At 43.6% G+C, this 22,256-nt stretch overlaps 1 protein-coding gene across 1 annotated transcript; it reads right to left on the bottom strand.

Annotated features, from left to right (window-relative positions):
• Positions 1 to 6,587: 6,587 nt before the first annotated feature.
• On the bottom strand, positions 6,588 to 7,586 carry LOC144948763 (olfactory receptor 6F1-like). Its single transcript, XM_078878410.1, has one exon. The coding sequence runs from the start codon at positions 7,584 to 7,586 to the stop codon at positions 6,588 to 6,590; it is 999 nt and encodes a 332-aa protein (XP_078734536.1).
• Between the last annotated feature and the right edge of the window lie 14,670 nt (positions 7,587 to 22,256).

Raw genomic sequence — 22,256 nt, 5'->3', positions numbered from 1 at the left:
AGTAAATGTAGATATATCCAGTTAAATTATGACATCAATTTGAATGTTCAGATATATTTAGTTGCGCTGGTAAATTATGACATTTCGCATTTTCCTGTTTATTCCCTGTCCCCTCCTCTCTCCAAAATGTACGAACCTTCCCAGAATATCGACAAGGAACTCAGTGATGTGGTCATTATACGTTTATTTTTATTCACGATGGTGTTCACATTTATTTACAAATCATGGTGCACATTGATAAGTTGAAGAGTGTGTTGGCAGTTCCTTTCCGAGGTGTTAATAATACAACACGCAGGGAGTGGAGAGGTTTTTATTACAGCAGGGCAATCGAGATGAATTGACACAGCATGCACGTGTGTCTACCGAGCCTGCCCTGTCCCTCTCCTCCCGTGAATCGTAACGAGGCAGACAGGTCGGCTAAATTTATCAACAAAAATAAAGTTCTAATACGATGAGATGATACTCTGCGTCGTGTTCTGTCCTCCCGAGAAGTTGGCGACTCCACAACAGATGAGCACCATAACTTTGTGAAATAGCAACTACGCTTTAGGGGCCGTCCATAAATGACGTCACGTGATTTTGGACAATTTTTGCCCCCCCCCCTCGTCACTCGGCGTCACAAAAAAAGTCAGACCCCCCCCCTCAAATATGACGTCACAAAACTCTGCCCCCCCCCCAAATAAAACATGCTTCAAAAAAACATTTACTTTCATTAATTTTAATGTTTTTACCTACGTGACTTTACCGAAAAAACCTGAGAATATGAATCATTGCAGTCACGAAAGCTTCAAATCTAGAATTAATGCTTCAAATCGCTTTAAACTATTGTCATTGTAGTGCGTATTTAATGTGGCGCTGCACTCTGATGTTGTAGGAGAAAACATTTATTAAAAAGTATATTTAAATAAGTACAAAGTGTTGACTATATTTATTTAAAGTTGCGCATTTTGATGTGACGTCACATTTCGCAAAAACTCCCCTCCCTCGTCACACAGTCACAAATGTCTGACCCCCCCCCCCCAGGTGCGTGACGTCATTTTTGGACGGCTCCTTATTTTAAAATGTTCTTCCGAGGTGTATTTGCGTTTCCGCAATCGTTCCCAGACACAACCTATCCACCTTCCACGTCACACAAAACCTCAGTTCTGTCCCTCAACACGGAGCCCACCCAAATCTCAATGATGATAACAACCGCTTATCATATCTTTGAACAGTTGACGTACATTTTTTAACAAACATTTAACAAGAAACATTTTAATATTTAACGTCAAACGTCTGATAATACTGTATAAATGAAACAATACGTATTTATATTATTAATAATAAAGCATTTTAAAGATCGAATTACATGAACATGCAAATTATGGAAATAACATTTTACTGACAATAAACATATTAACAATTATTATATCTTATATCCCAATCGGGAATGTAACCTCTGCCAAAACATATTTTGCGCACCCCATGAGCTCAATGTTAAATTTAAGTTCTAAGTCGGCCATCTTGTGCATTCCCAATGAACAACAAAATCACATCAAATATGATCAATATCACGAGAAAAAATCATCACTAAAACACTCCAATTATCTTTCAACTCCGTGACGTCTATAGAATCGAGTTGTATTGGTAAAAATAAACAAGTTATATCCCGCGCAAAAAACGTCAAACAATAACACTGTAACTTTCAGTAAGTGTACAGCTCAAAACTTGCAATCATGACCATCACTAAAACACTATGATCATCTTTCAACTCCGTTACGTCTATTGATTCGATTTGGATTTACCAAAATAAGTGAGTTATTGACACCCGTGAATATAACTAGCTGTCACCACGAGGGCGACGCTATCGTATTAAATTTCCCGTGCAAAAATAAGGCAAACAATACACTGTAACATAGCTACCAACCCATACGGTTTACCGGCTTTCTTGTACAGAGAAATATAGTTTTCAGGTCCATACGGTGTACAGCCGTTTCAATTCGGGGAAAAAACTATTTTTGTTTGTCTATTTGTTTGTGTTTCTCCCTTGTGATGGGACTTTGCAGATTTATAAGGGCACGGGGTGACCAATAAGGTCTGTAATAAGCTAGGCACTGTTATTGGGTTAACAGGTATGCATCAGAATCAAAATGACAGAATAACCGTGTGTGTGAAAAACAATAAACTTCCCACCTCAGATCCAGCTGGTATCGCGTGCGTGATGTGGTGTAAAAATGTTTTTGTCTATTTGTTTGAGATGGGACTGTAGGATGAATGCTGAGATTTTTAAGGGCATGGCGTGACCAATAATGTCTCAATTGGTCTTAATAAGGCAGGCACTGATAAGGGGTTGACAGGTATGTAGTAGTGTAGTATATAGTAGTTGTAGTATGCAGTAGTGTACTGCAATACACCCGTCCAAGGACGTCCAAGGACGGGTGTATTGCAGTAAATCTAAAACTTGCAAGCGAAAAGCAGACCGCGACGTGATATTCATTGTATCAATTCGTGTGCAATTTGTAAGGCCGCGGTGACACAGACTTATTTAATTTAAAGGTTATAATGCCTTGTTCATCATGACGTCATTTTTACTTTGATGTCTCAATCGCGGAAAGGAGACCGCGTGACGTGAGGGTTCTGCCTTTTTATAGTGAGGGTTTTAAGTTGACGTTGAGGAGGGGGGAGGAGGCGCCTCGCCCCTCCATGTGGAGTGATGTCACCCGCTAAATTTGTATTAATGAGAGGAGGTCCATGTGGAGGACGTCACCTGTTCATGAGTATTAATGAGGGGGGCTGGCCGACGTGAGTGATGTCACGCACAGGACACACAGACATTATTGGCTCATTATAGTAGTAAATATAGTATAGTGTATAGCAGTGTGATATATAATAGTTCAGTGTATAGTGTATATAGTATAGTGTCCAGTATAATAGTGTATAGTAGCATACCTGTCAACCCATACGGTTTACCCGTGTTCTTGTACAGCGAAACTGAGTTGTCAGATCCATACGTCGTACAGCCGTTTCAATACGGGCAAAAAAAAATTAATTTTTATTTCTCCCTTGTGATAGGACTGTCGGATTTTAAAAGCGAACGGGGTGACCAATAAGGTCTGAATTGGTCTGTAATAAGGTCGGGCACTGATAAGGGGTTGACAGGTACTGTATGTTGTAACTCTAAATAAGTGTGCAGCTCACAACTTGCAACCACGACCAGTTACACCCCGATCACCCCCCCACGTTACACAACACCTCAGCTCAGTGCCTCTGTTGATGGGATTGAGCACCAGTGTTAATCATATTCCAGCCCCAATTGAGCATTTTATACATTTAAATGAATTCTAATATCGAAGTTTTGTGAATATCTGTATCACCACAAATAACTCAATAAACAGTCAATTAACATAACCGAGTTCCTATCAGTCGATTAACATTAAAGTTATATTAACTTAAGTTATATTTGATATTTTATCAGAGCTCATGTAATCCCACCTGCACGCAGTTCACCCCAAATCTGAACTGGTTGTGTGCTCCGTACTCAGAATAGTCTACACACTGCTGGATGTGGCCTGCTGTGCACCTAAGGCTTAGGTTCCTTTCTCTGATCATTATTGCCAACACTTATAATTAGAAAAAAACACACCTCGCTCTCCGTAGCAATTACAGCAACACGTAGCAGACTGCACATTTATACGTGTGATTCATTACAGGGAAGCTCTCACCGGCTACATGTGCATTACATTGCAATGAGAGAGGCTAAACAAATACATAGAGAAATAAACATAATAAATTTTGATATTTTGTAACGAGTTTTGGAAGAATAATATATACCGACGGTGGTGCTGGACGTGCCTCTTCAGTTGTCTCTTGTCCAAACTTGACTCGCCAGGATTGAGGATTGGGATGAGATACGGACAGATGGTCCCAGGGTCTTAAGGGGCTGTCGTCTCTGCCCGTGCTGTCTGGCCATCTTCGCCATCCCCACGCTCGCTTAATGCGGACAATGTATGGGTGCTTCCACTTTTTTATCGTTAACCTCGTTTTACCAAGATGGACTCACCTCGTCTAAATGCACCATTTTAGGAGAATCCTGACAAGCTATCGTAGTCAGGGACGGTGTTGTCACGTCCATGCCAACTAACCATTTGCATTAGATGATTTAGCTTTTTTTACATTCGGATGTTTGGCCAATAGCAGTAGCACTGTACCTTTTTTTACGGAACGGCAAACATAAAGATTCATCAGAGTCGGTCATTGTATGCTGGCATTACGGGTCAAAGTTTATCATCGTGCCGGGGGGAGGGGACAGATGGGGAGGGGGTGGGAATGGATGGGGCGGGGATTGTTGGGGGGTGGGGATGAGGAAGCAATGGGGTAGGGAACGAGGTGGAGAGCGGTGTGGGGAATGGGGGGGGACACGGGATGGGGGGGAATGGGGGGTGGGGGGAATGGGGGGTGGGAGGGAATGGAGGGTAGGGGGGAATGGAGGGTGGGGGGGAATGGAGGGTGGGGGGGAATGGAGGGTGGGGGGGAATGGAGGGTGGGGGGGAATGGATGGGGGCGGGGGCAATGGATGGGGGAATAATTGGGGGTGGGGGAAGGAAATGAGGGCGGGGGATTGGGGGAGGGGCATGGAGACAAATATCCCCAGTGTAGTCTTAACAGACCGCTGGGGAAAGTGCTGTTAGCGAGGAGCACCGAATGAAGGCCGGCACGGCACACGAGGGGGTGGGTGGCCAGCACCACGCCCGACCGCCTTTGTTTTTCCACTGGGGAGATGTTTACACATTGCACCGGGTAATAGGGCTGAACGATTTGGAGAAAATATCTAATTGAGATTTTTCTGACAGATTTTGCGATTTTATTTGCGATTAATTTTGTTAAAGTCAAGCTTCAGTTCAATATTCACTGTGTAATAGATTTAAAGCATGTGATGAAGCATTACAACATGATACCATCAAAATATCAACTGCTCTATATATTTAAATGCAAGGATGACAACTTAAAATACATTAATTACTTCCAAAATGTATTTATATATATATAAAAAAATTGAAATAGAACAATCAAATAATATAGTTATAACAATAAAAAAATTAAACAATTCCAATAAGAAAGTTATAGGACTTTTCAAATCGCAAAAAATCGCAGCCTTTGCGATTTGCTAATCGCATTGTTTCAAATTGCGATTTCGTTTTGAAATCGATTAATTGTTCAGCCCTACCGGGTATTAATTTGAGGCTGAGTCGACCCAGGGGAGGCCCGGGACCGGTTCAGGTAATCGTCACCGGTGTTGGGCGTAAGCGGGAATCGAAATCGGGTCGTCTGATTCGTAGCGCAGCGTAGCGCTGACTACAGCACCACCGCTGCCCACTCGCGGACAAACACATCGGCTTTGGATCATCATCATCGGTAGGTGCAGTATTTATTCAGTATTTATACACCTAGTTATTTTCTAGGAATGTTTTTTATATGGGTTTTACATGTTTATTTCAATTATTAAATTTATATGGCATACAGCACAGTACTTATTTCAATTGTGATGTCTGTTTTTGGTCACCGTGTACCTAACCCCATTATTTCGGTAAGGCTTCAGTCTTGAATATCGCGGTTTTGGCTTTCGTCGCAGTTTCCAAGAACGTAACTTGCGATATTCAAGGGTCTCCTGAATATATTTATACTTGCCAACACACTGCTGGCTAAGAGACCCTTACGCTGAATGGGTTGACCATACTTGGATCAGGCTGGTTAGTGTGGGTTGGTGGTTGGTAGCAGGCAGTGTTGGCATCACATCTACGCCTCTATTTAAGGAACGAAATAGGTGGGTTTCACAAATCTGACTGTCGCCTGATGAAGCTAGTTGTAATTACTGGCGAAACGTCGTACTCAGATTGTAAATGTTGTGGCTTGGCTCTCCAACACAGCAATGTGCTGTATTCGGAACGAATTGGCATGTTCTATTTACGCGACAAACCTTACTAATTGGCTGTGTCGGGTGGTGGCGGGTTTAACGACACATTTATATATTTACGCGATCTAACCCATAAAATACCTGTATTATAGATATAGTGGTCACGAAAGCTTACGTTTTAAACAGACATTGGAGCATCGGAGTGCAGGACGATGGTTTTCGCTGCATTGCCCTCTAATGACAATGTACCTTCCACAACAGCCGACAAATTTGAGTTTCGTACAAGGTGGTTGCAAACCCAAGAACTACCCAGGCTAAGCCAGGCATAGGGTCTGAGATGATAATAAGAATATTTCGAGTGATTTGGAGATAGGGCTTAATTGTTTTCATGTTATTGAGCAGGAAATTAATTCCAAACTACATATTTCCATATTAATTGAAGAAAGCAAAATCAATACATCTAAGTAACATTGTATTGATGTAATTGATAATTTTATTCATAACTTCATCATTGGATATATCCATCTCATTGGATATAAAGTTATCAGCTCAGCAATGGAGACCTGTATATAACTGCACAACCAAAACAACGCCTTGTTATAAAACGTGATACCGAGGAACCATAGCGCACATAAATTGTACATTTAGTATACGAAATAAACGTTTGTATCCCTTGCATGAAGATTTGACTCTTGTGCTAAGCATAATTCAAACCACAACCTAAACCATGAACTTTGATTTTTGGACATGAATGCACCTTACGCAAGATCTTCTTGAAGTGCTTACTAATTGTGAGTCTCAGCTCAGTCGTACGGAGGCAGTAAATGAGTACGTTCGCAACCGGGCTGAGCAAGAACACCAACTGAGCGGCCGATCTTAAGTTTCTCGCGCTCTCGCTGTCCGCATCCTTCACAAAGCGCGGCAAAAGGATGTCCAAGAACAGCGCCGTGAAAAAGACGGCGAGCGCCATGAAATGCGTGCCGAATGTGCGCAGAGCTTTGCTCCTGAACTCGGAGGAGCTCGAGTTCATGCACTCGACAAGAATCCGAACGTAGGTGTACGCAATGACACATAAAGGAGAGGCAACGAATACGACGACCTTTGACTTAGAGTACGCATCTATTTTGCTCGTGTCACCAACGGCTAACTTCAATATTCCCATATTATCACAAACTATGCCCTGGATTTGCCTGTTCTTTTCGCTTAATTGAAGTGAAACGAGAATGGTGACTTGAATGCTGACTGAAACGATTGCAATCAGCCAGGACAGTAATGCCGTGAAAATGGATCTCTTTGCAGTAACCTTGGTGTGGTAGTGCAGTGGGTAGCAGATGGCCAGGTAGCGATCAACAGACATAATGGCCAATGTAAAAACCTCATTTAAGGCGGATGCGTGAATTGTGAACATCTGTGCGACACATGACACGTACAGGATCTCTTCGTTGCCCGTCAGGAGGACCTGCAGCTGCTTGGGCAAGCCACCTGTGCTGCCAACAATGTCGCCAATCGCAAGATTGCACAGAAATATGTGCATGGGCTTGTGTAAGTCTGTGGACACTGCCACCATAAAAAGCACCAGCAGATTGGCTGCGGTCATAGCTAGGTACATTGCAAGGCACAGGCTGAATATGAGCACCAGCACAGGGTACGGGGCTTCAAATGTGGCGAGGTGGAGCACGGAGCTTCTGTTGTCCATAATTGCGTTCCTTGGGCTCCGCATCTACAGCCCAAGACCTTATCACGCAGTCCCTGTTGATGCCACAAAAGGTGAATTGTTTACATTTTCAAAGTCTCTTGATTTTCTTTTTACAAATGCACACTCATAACATGTACAATAACAATGATGAACAATGGTAAAACAACGTAACAGAACTCACCCGGCCTTCGGTTGCTTGGACTGAGGGCAGATCAGTGATGCTCGTGGAATCTGCTGATTTATATGCGTTTTGGGGACCACGTGACCGTGAGCCTCCAGGCGCGTTGGGAGGTTCCGCGCTGGCTGATGCGCGCTGCAGCACCCTGCGGATTTACCCATTGCCCTGAGGAGTCGTTTTGAGTCCGGATGAGCTCGTAGCGTGACGTGTACACTTTGGGTTGGGATGTCACGGCATTAGAAGCAATTAGGTCAGGTTTACAGTAATTTTTTTTACATTTATAATTGTTTTTAAAATGCTTCAACTTATTAAAAAAATGTTTTAAGAAGCGAGTTATACAGGATATGGCTCACATGTAAAACATACTTCGCATAATCTAACAGCATAAGTTTATTTTGTTTGTGTATTAATGCATGTACAACTTTTTGTTTATTATGTTAAGTGGCGTTAAATACCGGTACTGTATAGTCAATTCACAGTTACTATGTAGTTTTACTGGATGCATCAAGGATGCAAACCTCCATAACATAATAAAATGAGATGTCACGTAGAATTCCATCATTCATTGCTATTGCCCGTGGGTATCAATTTGAGGTCTAACCTGTATACTAATTAGTCAATTTGCCTTCCTAGTGGGGGATGTTATTGCTCAACAGGCTCACTAATTAACCCATTAACTGCCGTAATGTCAACGCCGACATTTCGGGCTGTGGCCGTGGAGATCACCGTTCAAGTGACCCATCTTCACGAGCCTGGCTCTCCCCTGAGAGCGTAGCTTATCTTTTCTCAACGTAATTTATATAGCGCACTGACTAATGCGCTGCACATGTACTGGTGAAGATGAGGTGAATGCAATCGATGAGTGGAAGTAATGGGAAAACCCGTGATGCGTGAATGAGGTAAAAAAATACGTGAGCAAATGATGACGAATGGCTTGAATGGATGGGGAATGAGAGGGGGCCAAGGAGAGAGATTATGAAGAAGTAACGGTAGTAGTTAGAAGAGGCGGGTTAAGGGGCTGTGAGATGAGCTAGGGAAAGGAAGTGAGTTTTGAGGAAGGAGCAGAAATTAGTGAGCGAATGTGACTGCTTAATGTGGAGGGGGAAGTTTGTTTAAGCGAAGGCTGGGCAAGAAGAGAGAAAGCGAAAGTGTGATTGAGCGCAAAGATGAGAAGGAACATAGAGAGAGAGACGGCAACGTTTGAGAATGTAGAGCGCGAGAAGGGACGTAGTATGATACAAGAGTGGCAAGATAAGGTGGGGGCAAGACTATGAGAATTTGAACGGCGAGCCAATGCAGTTGAGCGAGGAGAGTCGAGGTATTAGAATTGTAGAGAAGGCTGAATATGATACGTGCAGAGGTGTTTTTGGATTTGTTGAAAGGGGGGGGGCGTAAATGGGGAGACCAAGTGATAAAAGAGTGACAGCAGTCCAGACGAGGTAAGATAGCGGAATGGATGAGGACTTATGCAGCGGAGGTTGAAATAAGTGGTCGGATTTTGTGAATAAACGAGTAAAACCGGCAAGCGCGGGTGGTGGCAGAAATGTGATCGGTGAGAGAGAGGGAAGTTAAAGATAACACCAAGGTTGCCAGCTAAAGAAACCAGGGAAATAGATAAAGGAGGGAAAGATATGGTAGGGCAGGGAGGAGGCCAACGGGAGGCAGGGAAATATATAGTTTGGGTTTATGAAGGGTTAATGGACAGATAGTGACGTGATATCCAAGATTGGATGGAGACCAGGCAGTATGAGATGCTGGAAGCGAGGTCAGGGGAAAAGGAATGGAAAGGAGAAGAAAATGTCGATGTCATCCGTGAAGAAATTATGAGGAAAGTTAATCGAAGTAAGGAGAGATTCGAGTGCTGAAATAGAGAGAGAGAGAGAAAAGTAGGGGACCGTGAACTGACCCTTGAGGAAAACCAACAGTGAAGGGGGCTGGGGGGGGCGAAGTGGCAATGATTGAATGAGGCCGCAGAGGTGCGCAGAGAGAGATCAAACTTTAGCCAGGAAAGTGGCGCGTGGGAAATGCCAAGAGAAGAGCGAGTAGAGAGAAGAGGAGGATGGTCAACCGTGTCAGAAGCTGAGGACAGATCGCGGAGTATCGGAATGGAAGAGAGACCAGCACGAGCAGAGCCGTTTCAGTTGATGAAAGGGACGAAATCCGGATTGGAATTGTCGGTGGAGGGAGTTAGAGGATATGTAGATGGTAAGACGAGAGTGTACCAGGCGTTCTTAGAGTTTGGAGATATTGCCAGAAGTATCGAGAGACGATTCTTTTTTTGTGGAAGGGAACAATAATGGGTGGATTATATACAACGGGAAAGACACCAGAGGAGAAGGAGTAATTAAATAGGGGCACTCTTTAGGGGAGAATTAGAGGAAGTTAGCGGGGACAGACGGGAAGCAGGGATGGGATCGAGGGGAGAGGAAGTGGGGACGGCCCTTAGAGATGGTGGAAGAGAGTTCTGCAATAGAAGTTGCGGGAAAAATGATGAAAGCGAAATCTTCTTGGTTCTTTCGGTGAAGTCACGTAGAATGGAAATAATAAATTAATAAAAGAAAACATAATAAAATAATTATCACGACGTTTCGGCCACAACGCAAGTAGCCGTCCTCAGGTGAAGACCAGGTCTGACAGCGTCTCCCCGACAGACATGGTCTTCACCTGAGGACGGCTACTTGCGTTGTGGCCGAAACGTCGTGGAAATTATTTTATTATGTTTTATTTTTATTATTTTATTATTTCCATTCTACGTGACTTTACCGAAAGAACCAAGAAGATGAATCCCTGCAGTCACGAAAGCTTTAAATCGAAAGCGAAATCATCATGGATTTGACGTATGGGGAGGGGCTGATGAGGTGAGCTAGGAGAGGAGATAACTTATCGTGATGTGGGGTCGCTTAATGAAGACTTGGAGGGAGGGGTTAATGACTGTCTAAAAACGTTGGTTTATGGGCTGTAATTAACCTCAACACGTTAACACGGGCAACCGGCTGTCAAAACAAGGCCAAACTTGATACACAAAACGGCTTAACGTGAACACCTGGGCACATCGATATGCGAGGCCAGAACAGTTGAAGAACATACGGAGTCCTTTTCACGAGGTTGCTTGGGAAATCGCGGCATTGAGTTCACCTGTTGAGGACTCAACAATTCCAAATATACAGGGTTAACAATACATAAATGTAGACATATATACAGTTAAAACGTGACATCAATTTGAATGTTTGGAGATATTTTGTTGCCCCGATTTGTTATGACACTTTAGATTTTCCTGTTTATTCTCAGTCCCCCCCTCGAACCTCCCCAGAATATCGACAAAGAACGCAGTTATGTGGTCATTACATGTTTATTTTTGTTCATGATGGTGTTAAAATTAATTTACAAACCATGATGCACATTGATGAGTCAAAAGTGTTGGCAGGCTCATTCCCAGCTGACCCATCATACAACACGGACGGCAGCAGTTAGTGTATTTAAACTACAGAGACGTTTTGACGACAGCGGGGTAACCGAAATGCATAGACACAGCGCACACTTGGGGCTCGACAATCACATAGAAGATAAAACATAAAAAACATATCGACATTTTATTACAAAAGTTCTGCAAGATTAAGATTTCCCAGGGGTGGTGCTGGACGACCCTCTTCAGTTGCCTCTTGTCCAAACTTGACTCACGACGATCAGGGATTGGGATGAGACACAGACGGCCTGTCCCAGGGTCTCAAGGGGCTGCCGTCTCCCCGTGCTGTGTTTAGCCGCCACCCCCACGCTTAATGGGGGCAGTGTCTGGGTGCCTCCTCTGGGCTCAATACATCTTTTTAAATCCTTTATATTAAGTTCGCTTGCTTGCTTGCTTGCGTGCTTGCTTGCTTACGACCGTGCAAATCTTTCGGTCGTTTTTTAACCCACTTCCCGTGATCCAATCGAGCTGACATTTTCCACACAGACTCGTTGTGCGAGACAATTAATGTTCGTGAAAAAAAATTCCAAAAATTTGACACTTTTTAGGCAAAAAAAAATTATTTTACATATATTCAAATGGAACTCATTCATGGCTTTGGCTGAACGTCACAGTGTAAGAGCCCAGAGCGTAACCCCTCCACAGGCCGTGGCGGAGTAGCGCAGTTGGTAGCGCCCTCGCTTCCCATGCCAAAGGTCGCGGGATCGATCCCCGCGTCATCCACAGGCGAATATATTTTTAAATCCTTTATATTAAGTTCGCTGCCACGCATATAAAGGATTTATAGTGAAAAACTTTGTTTTTACGGGTTATACTTATTAAAATCCTTTATATTAAGTTCACTTGCTTGCTTGCGTGCTTACGACCGTACAAATCTTTCGGTCGTTTTTAACCCACTTCCCGTGATCCAATCGAGCTGACATTTTGCACACAGACTCGTGCGTGACAATTTATTTTCGTGAAAATTTTTTTCCAAAATTTTCCACTTTTTAGGAATTTTTTTTTCATATTTAATTTAAAATACCAATGTGATAAAAATGAAACTCTTACTCAAGAAAAACAGAAATGAATAATAAAATAAAACCGATGCCACGCATATAAAGGATTTATAGTGAAAAACTTTGTTTTTACGGTTAATTTTTTAATTGTTAATCTGCTCGTTTACCCGAGATAACCTCACTAGGTCTCAAGACTCCTTTTTAGGAGAATCCTGACAAGTTTTCACAGTCGGGACGATGTTTCTGCGTTCATGCCAATTTGGTCACTTGCATGTATTGTTTTTGCTTTTTACGTTTAGATGTTTGGCCGATACCAGTTGCAGTTTGTGTTTTTTGTTGCTAGGAAACCGGAGAAGTCTCGGAAAACCCATGCAGAACAGGGGGAGAACACACAGACTGCACACAGAAAGGTGCCCGATTCGGGAATTGAACCCAGACACTCCTTGCTGTGAGGATTGAGTGTTACCCACTGCAGACACTGTAATGCAGCGGTTGTTAAACTGTGGGTCGCCACTCCACTGGTGGCTCGCAAGAGCTGTTGTGGTGACTCGCAGAACGAAACACAGAGAAACATACACATTTTATTATAATTCATCATGAAATAATGACCCTAAGTATCTTTCAATTGCAATGAACAAAACAGACACAATATATGATCGTGACTGGACTTACATTCATTGGAAATGAATTAAAATAATGCAGTCACCCTGTCCTGTGTGAAATGGCATGGACCCGAACGCAACCACTGAACGCCACTTCACCCGCCCGTGGTAGTTATGCTATTTAATGCAACTGCACTTAATAACGCACGGTGCAGGCAGTCCTCGGCTTACGAACACAATTCGTTCCTGAGACCCGTTCGTAAGTCGAACGGATCATAAGTCGGAACACAACGATGCACGGCATTTAAATGCCCATAGGTCGGTATTATGAAATATGTTACGGTTCAACAAAGAGGGAAGCATTGTTAAGCTCATAATTAAGAATACATATTGTACATTTTCATGTAACGCTGTAAAAAATAGTATATTGTAAATAAAAAAGTTACATAAACAAATTTTGTTTCACTTATCTTGAGTCCTGATGCTAGCTTGCTTGTCAGAAGGTGGGCAATTAGTCGCCACAATTGCACACACATGGGGCACGCGGGCGTACACGCACACACAGACACACACACAGACATACACACAGACGAGAGCACGCGTGCACGCACGCACGCACACACACAAAGACAAAGTCACACACCCCAACGACAACGATCTCCCGTATGGCCTTAACAAACTTGGGGCAAGTGCTGCTAGCGAGCAGTGGCTATGAGAGCCGAAACAGCACGTGAGGGGGTAAGTGGCCAACGCCACGCCCGGCTGCCTTTGTCTCCCCAGAGGCAGTGTTTACACACCGTACTAGGTACTCATTTGAGGCTGAGTCGAACTAGATAGGCTCAGCACCGGTTCAGATAATCGTCACTGGGGTTGGCCGTGACCAAGACTCAAACTCGGATCGCCGCTTTCGTAGCCCACCACACACTCACTTTCACACACACAAACGTGCGCGCGCGCACACACACAAACGCTCACTTCCAACTCGAGGCCGACTAATCACATCCTGCGGAGGATCGCTCTTCTGAATAAAATTGTTCCACGGTTCAGTTTGCAAGTGCAAGTTCGCGTTTTAAGTCAATTATATATTACATTTTATGGAAACTGGTTCGTAAGTACGGGTGTTTGTAAGTCAAGGACTGTCTGAGCTGTGTTCAGCGATGGAAACAACGTATACGTAACATTTAACTCACAAGGAGATTCCCATGTAAGCAAAGGACTCATGTTTGTATGGAGAAATAGTTTTCATTAATTGAATATAATTAAGCAATGTACCAAATGTATGCTTTATGGTGTATGTACAGCCCATTTGCCAATCCACTGCTGGCTGGGTTTCCCACGAAGCAAAACAAAATAACAAGAGACATTTTTTTTTCTAATTCGGAAATAAAACGAATTCAAGAGCCGCAATGCATGTGAATACGAGACGGCGGTCCTTAAATAACGTCGCGAAGCAGCAGCCCTTCAAGAGCCGCATGTTGTCGACCTTGTGCCCGAGTGCGCATGTACGTTGCACTTCTTTCGCACCATACATAGCCAGTCTGGTGGTTCGTGTCAATTGGTGGAAAGGCGAGCATAGAAGTGCAGTACAACAATATATTTTTTGCTGAACTGCCCTCTGCTCACAGTGTACCTCCACAACATTCTACAACACGAGTTTCATATGCAAGGCGGGTTTGTCCACCCAAGCACCATCCAGCACAACCCGGCTGAGCTTCTGAGACATGACCAGAATGGGCACATTGCGCGTGATTTGGTCAGGGGCTTCATTTTGTTTACGTCGTTGAGCAAGGAAAGTGGCCCTGTAAATATGGCCATTTATTACCTGATGAATGCATTACCATTAACGCTACGTAACAAAGCAATTGCTGTAATGAAACATGTTATATCCATACTGTTTGGGTCTTTCGGTAAAGTCACGTAGACAGAAAAATAAAAATAAATCACGACGTTTCGATCGCAACACAAGCAATCGTCTTCAGCAGGCGGACTGCTGAGGCAGGAAGAAATATATATTTCTCCTGCCTCAGCAGTCCGCCTGCTGTATTTTTTTACCTGAAGACGATTGCTTGTGTTGCGATCAAAACGTCGTGATTTTTTAAAATTATTTTTCTATCGACGTGAATTTACTGAAAGACGCAAAGAGTATGAATTCCTGCAGTCACGAAAGCTTTAAGTCAACATGTTATATCCAATCTAGATTTGAAGCTTTCGTAACTGCAGGAATCCATACTCTTTGGTTCTTTCGGTAAAGTCACGTAGGTATAAAATAAAATAAAAATAAATCACGACGTTTCGGGCGCAACACAAGCGTCCGTCATCAGTATATTAAAGGATGTATAACTCAGTTTTTATTATGTATCGTGTCTTTATATACATTGTAAAGTCAATTCACAGGTACTGTGTTTTACTGTAGGCACCAAGTATGTAATCCTCTGTAACAGAAGAAAATACAGTAGTTGTCACTTAACATTCCATCATTCATTACTTTTGCCCGCCCTCCCCTGCGTATTAATTTGAGCTTTTGCATGTGTGCTTCATTAGTCATTATTGCATATGCTCCACAGGTTCGTTAATTAAAACAGCTGTAATTTCAATGACGACATGCCTCACCCGCCAGGGAGTGACCATATCCATGACCCACATCCGCGAGTGCGGCTTTGTCTGCGTTCTCCTGAGAGTGTGGCTTAGTCGCGATGTTTGGTTCACCTAATTGAGGCTCTTGAGGGCTTCATATCAGCCCCATAAACTCCGGTTTATTGCAGTGGTAGACAATACACGAAGCACCGTGATCTATTTCAGTGGACCTAAACGTATTTTCACCCTGAAGCCATGACCAACAGTTTCCATGGATTTAACCCTGTAATGCCCAAGCATGTTTTTTTTAAAGAAGGAAGCTAATTTGTGAATGTAACCAGATTCCGTATCTCATACAAATCACGATGGTCCGAAGGGTGGGCTGTGGAAATGCCGAGATTCTCTCTCTCATGACGGCTGTAAACCTCACTGAGCCGCGCTCGGGCGCAGCACGGGAGATTGTGCGTTTGTACACAGTGTTCCATAAATGGAAAATCAAAGATTCACCAATCTGTGACTGGTAAAGCCCAAAACATCAAATCCATCACCGACGAGTGCGCCATTCCACGCACACCCTGGAGGTATCGCTGCCATCTGTACAGCATCTACTGCTGCCTTGGATTGGTTGAAAGGCCTTATCATTCAACTATGACATCATCTATACAATCCATACAGCATCTACTGTCGCCATGGGTTAGTTTGAAGGACCTTACCATTCAACTATGACATATATACTACCTGTTGCTTACATGCAACACGAAAGAAGATGTAGATAACTTTTTTTTTTATCTTCCCCTTGATCTTGCAGTTGAAGTGGATCGCCTATGTTTTTTCAAATTCAGGTAGGCCACGAAGGGTGCCCATGGGCTCCCATGTGTCACCCAAGGGGGCCTGTCACGTTTGGAGTCCCGCAGGGGTCAGTCATTACCACTGCTTTTCAACGAGTTAAGTTCAGCTGCTGGGGAGCATCATCCAGAGGCGCGGCCTGCGCTGCCATCAATGTGTTGATGACACGCAGATCGATGCCTCATTTACCCACACACCTGAGTCGTGTCTCTCTGCATCGTCTGTCCAAGGTTAGCTGTTTGGCCGGAGCAGCACTGCCTAAAGTCAAATCCTAACAAGACAGAGGTAATGATTGTGGTCTCTGATCCTAGATTCAGGTTGGGCCAGGGGTACGGTCGAACTTCTGATTATTAACGCGATCCGGCTTCACATCTTGCCCGAAGTATGTAACGTAGGGGGTTTGATTTGACTACAGTCTGAACATGCGTGTGGAGGTAGGTGATGGTGGCTGTGGTCACATCTGGATTGTTTCAACTTCACCAACTCCTTGGTTTGTGCCCTCTCCTATCAGATCGACCTCAAACCATTGACCCATGGCTTTGTGTCGACAATTCTTGACTATGGCAATGCCCTCTGTCGATGCAGAGCTTCCACGTGTCCTGGTGCAGAAGCTTTAGGTCGTGCAGAATGCGGCGGCTCGCAGCCCACTTGGAGCACATTAATCCCACTCTCCATGATATGCACTGGCTTCCAGTAAGCTTTCGTTTCAAATACAAGCTCTGGACCTACGTACCAGCGGGACCGGTTAGTTCCCTATGCGACTGGGGTATATGTGCCGCGATCTTCAGAGCAGGGCCCACTCCAAGCCACGGATCCTACACCCGATGCAGGGTGGCCGGGCCTTCTCCAGTGCCACTCGGGATTTGAAATGGCTTGCGGGTCGTAGTCCGGTGACCTCCCGAGTCTCCGTTCGTTGAAGTGGGAATGCAAAACACACTATGTCCTCATTGCTTTTTCTTGAGTGTATTTTAGCATTCCAAAATTGTACCCGATTTTATCTTTGAAATTGAAAGATGTTTTGATTCTCCCTCGAGTGGGGTGATATTACATTTCAAGTTTTTTTTTTTATCTCCAGCAACAACTCTGGACAACTGCTCGAATTTCCATTTTTTCCATGCAACTTTGAACACTATAATTCAAGTACTGCAACAATACTACAGCTATTTTATATCTACTGAAACAATTCCAATAACTACAACAACAGCTACAGCTATTTTATCTACTTTCATTATACATCTGTAGTGGTGGTGTTGACATGCGCCGACAGTGATGGATTACGGGGCGGCGCGGGGTGCGGGGTTGGGCACGCATGTGGGCGGGGTGTGGACGCGCGCGCCGGGAGTGAGTGAGTACGGGGCGGCGCGGCGTGGGGGATTGTGCGCGCTGACACGAGGTGAGAGAAGGGGATCGTGGGCAGCGCGCAGTGATTGGTCAAATGGGATGGGTGCTCTCAGCGACGTCCGCAGGATGGACATAAAAGAGGACGCGCGGGAGCACTCGTGGTTGTTGTTAACCAGTTGAAGATTGAAGACGGAGTTGAAGAAGTAGTGCCCTGAGACCCCTAGTCCCACTGTCCTTGTCAGGACCGGGGCCCTGTGTGGCTCGGAGGCGAGACTGTGGGACCCGTGGTCCGACGCCCATGTGGGTCGGGACTGTGGGACCCAGAGTCGAGACGGACACCTCGGCTGGGTGTGTTCCGAGAGGCTACGGGGCGTAAGAGCCCGTGTTGGTGTAGCCAGGAGAACCGTGTGGGTTAGGTTGGTGTTAGCCACCCGTGTAACTAAGTGGGTGTTGGTCACCCGAGTAACTATAGCTGGTGTTAGTCGCCGTGTAACTATAGTTGGTGAAATAAAAGAGTGTGCTACCCGTGAAGTCGTCTCCCGCCGAGTTACTACATTACACATCTATAAATTCTACATAATCCACAAAAACAACTATTTTACTCATCGACTATGATTACTTAAACAATTACTCAAACTACAATAATTACACATTTACAACTACTACAGCAACATCTTCGCTATTAAATATTAATATAATGACAACCAATACTTGTCGTCAGCATTGTTACTTGCTGTTGAGGATGACTCCAGTTTTCCGTCACATTATTTGGTTTCCTATGTTTATATATACTCAACCTCCATCCTGTGGAGCTTACAACCTCTGGTTCTTGTTTCGCAATATTCAAGGCTACAGAGTCTCTCCACCTGACACCGTGGTTCTGAGCATGGTGTCGTCCATAATACCAGCACACTCAATGCCGGGTTCGTACAGTTTGGACCACGCCGTGGTACCCACCGAAGGCTCCTGACGTCTAGTAATAAATGTGGAGGTCCGGTAAACACCGAGGTTTCCCTCGACCATCAGCAATGCGTAGTGAATTATGTTTTGGCTTGTCCGGCAAAAGGGCACACTCCCTCATATACAGTTGGTTTTTGCTATCCACCACCATCTACCACCTCGCAGAATCCTTTGTCGTCAAAACATCGAATTCCCATCACGCCTATACACTCTCAAACAGTCACTTATCATATATGATTTTCTTCAAAATGGAACTAATATATTATCCCTTACAGAAACTTGGCATTCCTCATCAGATCTCGCTCATTTACATGATTAAATTCCTATAGTTTATCATTGCATGGAACATGCTCGTTCTGTGGGTCGAGGAGGTGGTGTTGCATTAATTACCCGGTCTAGTTTCAATTTTTACCACTTGAACTATCTTCTCATTTTGTGGTTTATTGTCCAAAATCAAATGCCAGCTTTCTGTCTGATTTTTCAGACTTAGTGTCATCTATTCGCATCTCTTCTGCTCTATCACATGTGCTTTTTATTTTAACGTTAATGATCCTTCAGATCACACAACCGTTTCTCTCATGTATCTAACTTGAATCTTTAGGCTTAATTCAATATGTTGCGTCTCTTAAACATTTAAAGGGCAACACTTTAGATTTGGTCATTGGTAACAAGGATGATATGTCTATTTTGTAAATCTCCCCAGTTATTTATAGTGAGCACTACATGATAAAATATTCTCATTCTCTACCCCGAGTTCTGAAATGTCTTATTCAACGGATTCAGCTGATTCAAAATGCTGCTGTATGGGTGCAATCCCGCAAACGTGAACACATCACCCCCATTTTATGTTCCTTTCATTGGTTCCCCATCTGTTTTCCCAATCAAATTTAAGATTGCACTGATGGTGTACAAAATATTGGAATGGACTTGCCCCGACCTATCTATCTCAACTCATTTCAGCCTAAACTCCATCCAGGGAGGGTACTTCGCTCATCCAGTATGGAGCTGCTTGCTCATTATACCTAGAATTTAAATTAAAGACAGTGGGTTGGGCGTGCCTTCACATCTGCAGATCCCACACGGTGTGGAATGCACTACTGCTCCATATTCTCCAAATGAAGTCCCTTCCACTGGTTAAGTCTAATTTAAAAACCTTGTTGTTGACGTCGGCCGAATAGTGCCTCCGATTGGCATGGTTGGCTATGTACGCTGCGAAATAATTTCAACATGCATACAAATGAATTCACCTTAGTTTGGGTGTGCTATATGTCTTGTGAACAGCAATATTTTCTTTTATTACTTTTCTCTTTTGTACAGCGTTGTGAGATGCAATTTTGCATGAACGACCATATGTATATTTTTATGTAATAAACATGCAATCATAGGATACAAATAAGAAATGTGCTGTTATTTTTGCAAGTCCTGAAACCTGGTAACCATTTGGCCATAAAAAAATCCATAAAAGGATTCTTTGAAATAAACTTAGTTGAGTAAAGAATTAAGTGTCATGTTTTTACATACCTTTAAAAAAGTAAACAAAATAAATAAATCCTAGTACAGGGACGCGTTTTATTCACATGCAGTGCATCACGAAGCCTGACGTAGGCTCCGCCATGTGCATGACCCCCTGGGCTCAACTCGGGGTCAAACACGTGCGTGACCGTCTAGGTCCACGCTCAGGCCCGACCATGTGCGTGGCGAGCTATGCCTGATGCGCAGGCCCGGCCGCAAGCACGATTGACAAAGCCCTACTCAGGCTCCACCATGTGTGAAATTAACTGGGCCTCGAGGGCCATCCACACAATTATATTAAAACCGCGTTATTTTAGCTTTAGCAACTTCAAAGTTATGCTATAGGACATAAATGTGTAATTTGTGTTACTATGATTATTCGATGGCTATCGTTGAGAACTCAAATATCCAAGCTCATGGTGCACACGTTCTCACACCTCTCAGTGTACCAAGTGACGTATCCGCCTATGAGTGTATCTAAAGTGCTACCCATCTGACCTTAGAAAATCATGACCCAGTGCTCTATACACCACTTATATGCTTGTATTAGAGTTCTGATAGGTGACGAGACTCACAACATAACTTTACGATCCACATGTGGATCGTGAAGACATTTTAATGCAGTGTACATTGTTTCATAAATATCGTGCTAAAACTAGGTTGGCCATTTCAACGTACTGAAAATAGCAAAGGCAACCGGCTGCCAAAACGTGGCTAAACTTGATACACAAAGTGGGGAAAGAATGGTTTAACAAAATCCAGTGACCCTTTCTCGAGGCTGATTGTAAAATCACTCTATTCAATTCACCAGAGGTTTCAACAATTCAAAATATGCAGGGTTAGCAATGTATAAATGTGGTTATATTGTGCCTATGGCAACAATGAGTATTTGGAGATGCTCAATTGCTTCAGGGTTTCCTGTTTATTCTTTAGATTCCCCTCCCCCCTAAATGTACACACCTCTTCAGAATATCGACAAGGGAATCGGTGATGTGGTCATTTACACGTTTATTTGTTTGTTATCGCCGTTAAAATCAAGTTACAAATCATGGTGCACATTGTCCAGTCAAAGTCGGACAGTCTCATTCCCAGCTGACCCATCATACAACGCGCATGGCAGCAGCTCGTATATTTAATCTGCGGAGACGTTTTGACTACAGCAGGGTAACCGAGATGCATGGGCACATCGTGCACGCGTGCATTATAGTGGGTGCAATGAGAGAGGATCAACAATTACATAGAAAATTAAACATTACATTTATGTATATATTGTCACGAATTCTGCAAGAATAATATCTTCCAGCGGTGGTGCTGGACGAGCTTCTTCAGTTGACTCTTGTTCAAACTTGACTCGCCAGGATTGAGAATTGGGATGAGACACAGACAGCCGGTCCCAGGGTCTCAAGGGGCTGCCATCTGCCCGTGCTGTGTCTGGCCATGGTCGCCATCCCCACGCTTAATGAGGACAACGTCTCGGTGCTTCTTCCGGGACCAACACATTTATTTTCATTGCTAATCTGCTCGTTTACCCGGGATACCCTCACTGAGTCTCAATACTCCATTTTAGGAGAATCCTGAGAAGATTTTGCAATCGGGGACGATGTTGCCAGTTTTATGCCAATTTCGTAAATTTTCATGTAATGTTTTTGCTTTTTACGTTTGAATGTTTGGCCGATACCAGTTGGAGTTGGTGTTTTTTTGCTAAGAAACCGGAGAACCCAGGGCAAACCAATGCAGGACAGGGGCAGAACACACAGACTGCACACAGAAAGGTGCCTGAGTTGGGAATCGAACCCCTTGTCCTTCTAGCTGTGAGGCACGAGTGTTACCACAACCTGTAATGCACACATGTATGCTGTGTACATGTATCTCGATTACCCTACTGCAGCCAAATGCCACTTAAACAGAAATACAAGCTGCTGGTAGTGCTGCCCACTGATTTCCATTGCAACGTATCCTGTTTTTATTTATTATTTCCAAATTAATAGATAATTGGAAAAGGCACATTAATTGGATGAATGCATCGCTATTTTCGTACTATTTGTTCATATATTACAATGTTTAACGTTATTTTACTATCTAATGCAATTGCATTTAAGAACGAATAGTACTGTGTTTAGTAATGAAAGCACAACCTAGATATAGCATCAAATTCGGAAGGCGATTGTCATGTATGGAAATGATTGATGTGTGTGT

Source organism: Lampetra fluviatilis, chromosome 51, assembly GCF_964198595.1.
Source record: "Lampetra fluviatilis chromosome 51, kcLamFluv1.1, whole genome shotgun sequence".
In the NCBI taxonomy this organism is placed as follows: domain Eukaryota; kingdom Metazoa; phylum Chordata; class Hyperoartia; order Petromyzontiformes; family Petromyzontidae; genus Lampetra; species Lampetra fluviatilis.
Note: the sequence above shows the minus strand (reverse complement) of the source record. Positions and strands in the feature narration are given on the sequence as shown.

Excerpts from the sequence above, each read along its gene's own strand:
- LOC144948763 (XM_078878410.1), bottom strand. The coding sequence starts at position 7,586 with ATGGACAACAGAAGCTCCGTGCTCCACCTCGCCACATTTGAAGCCCCG.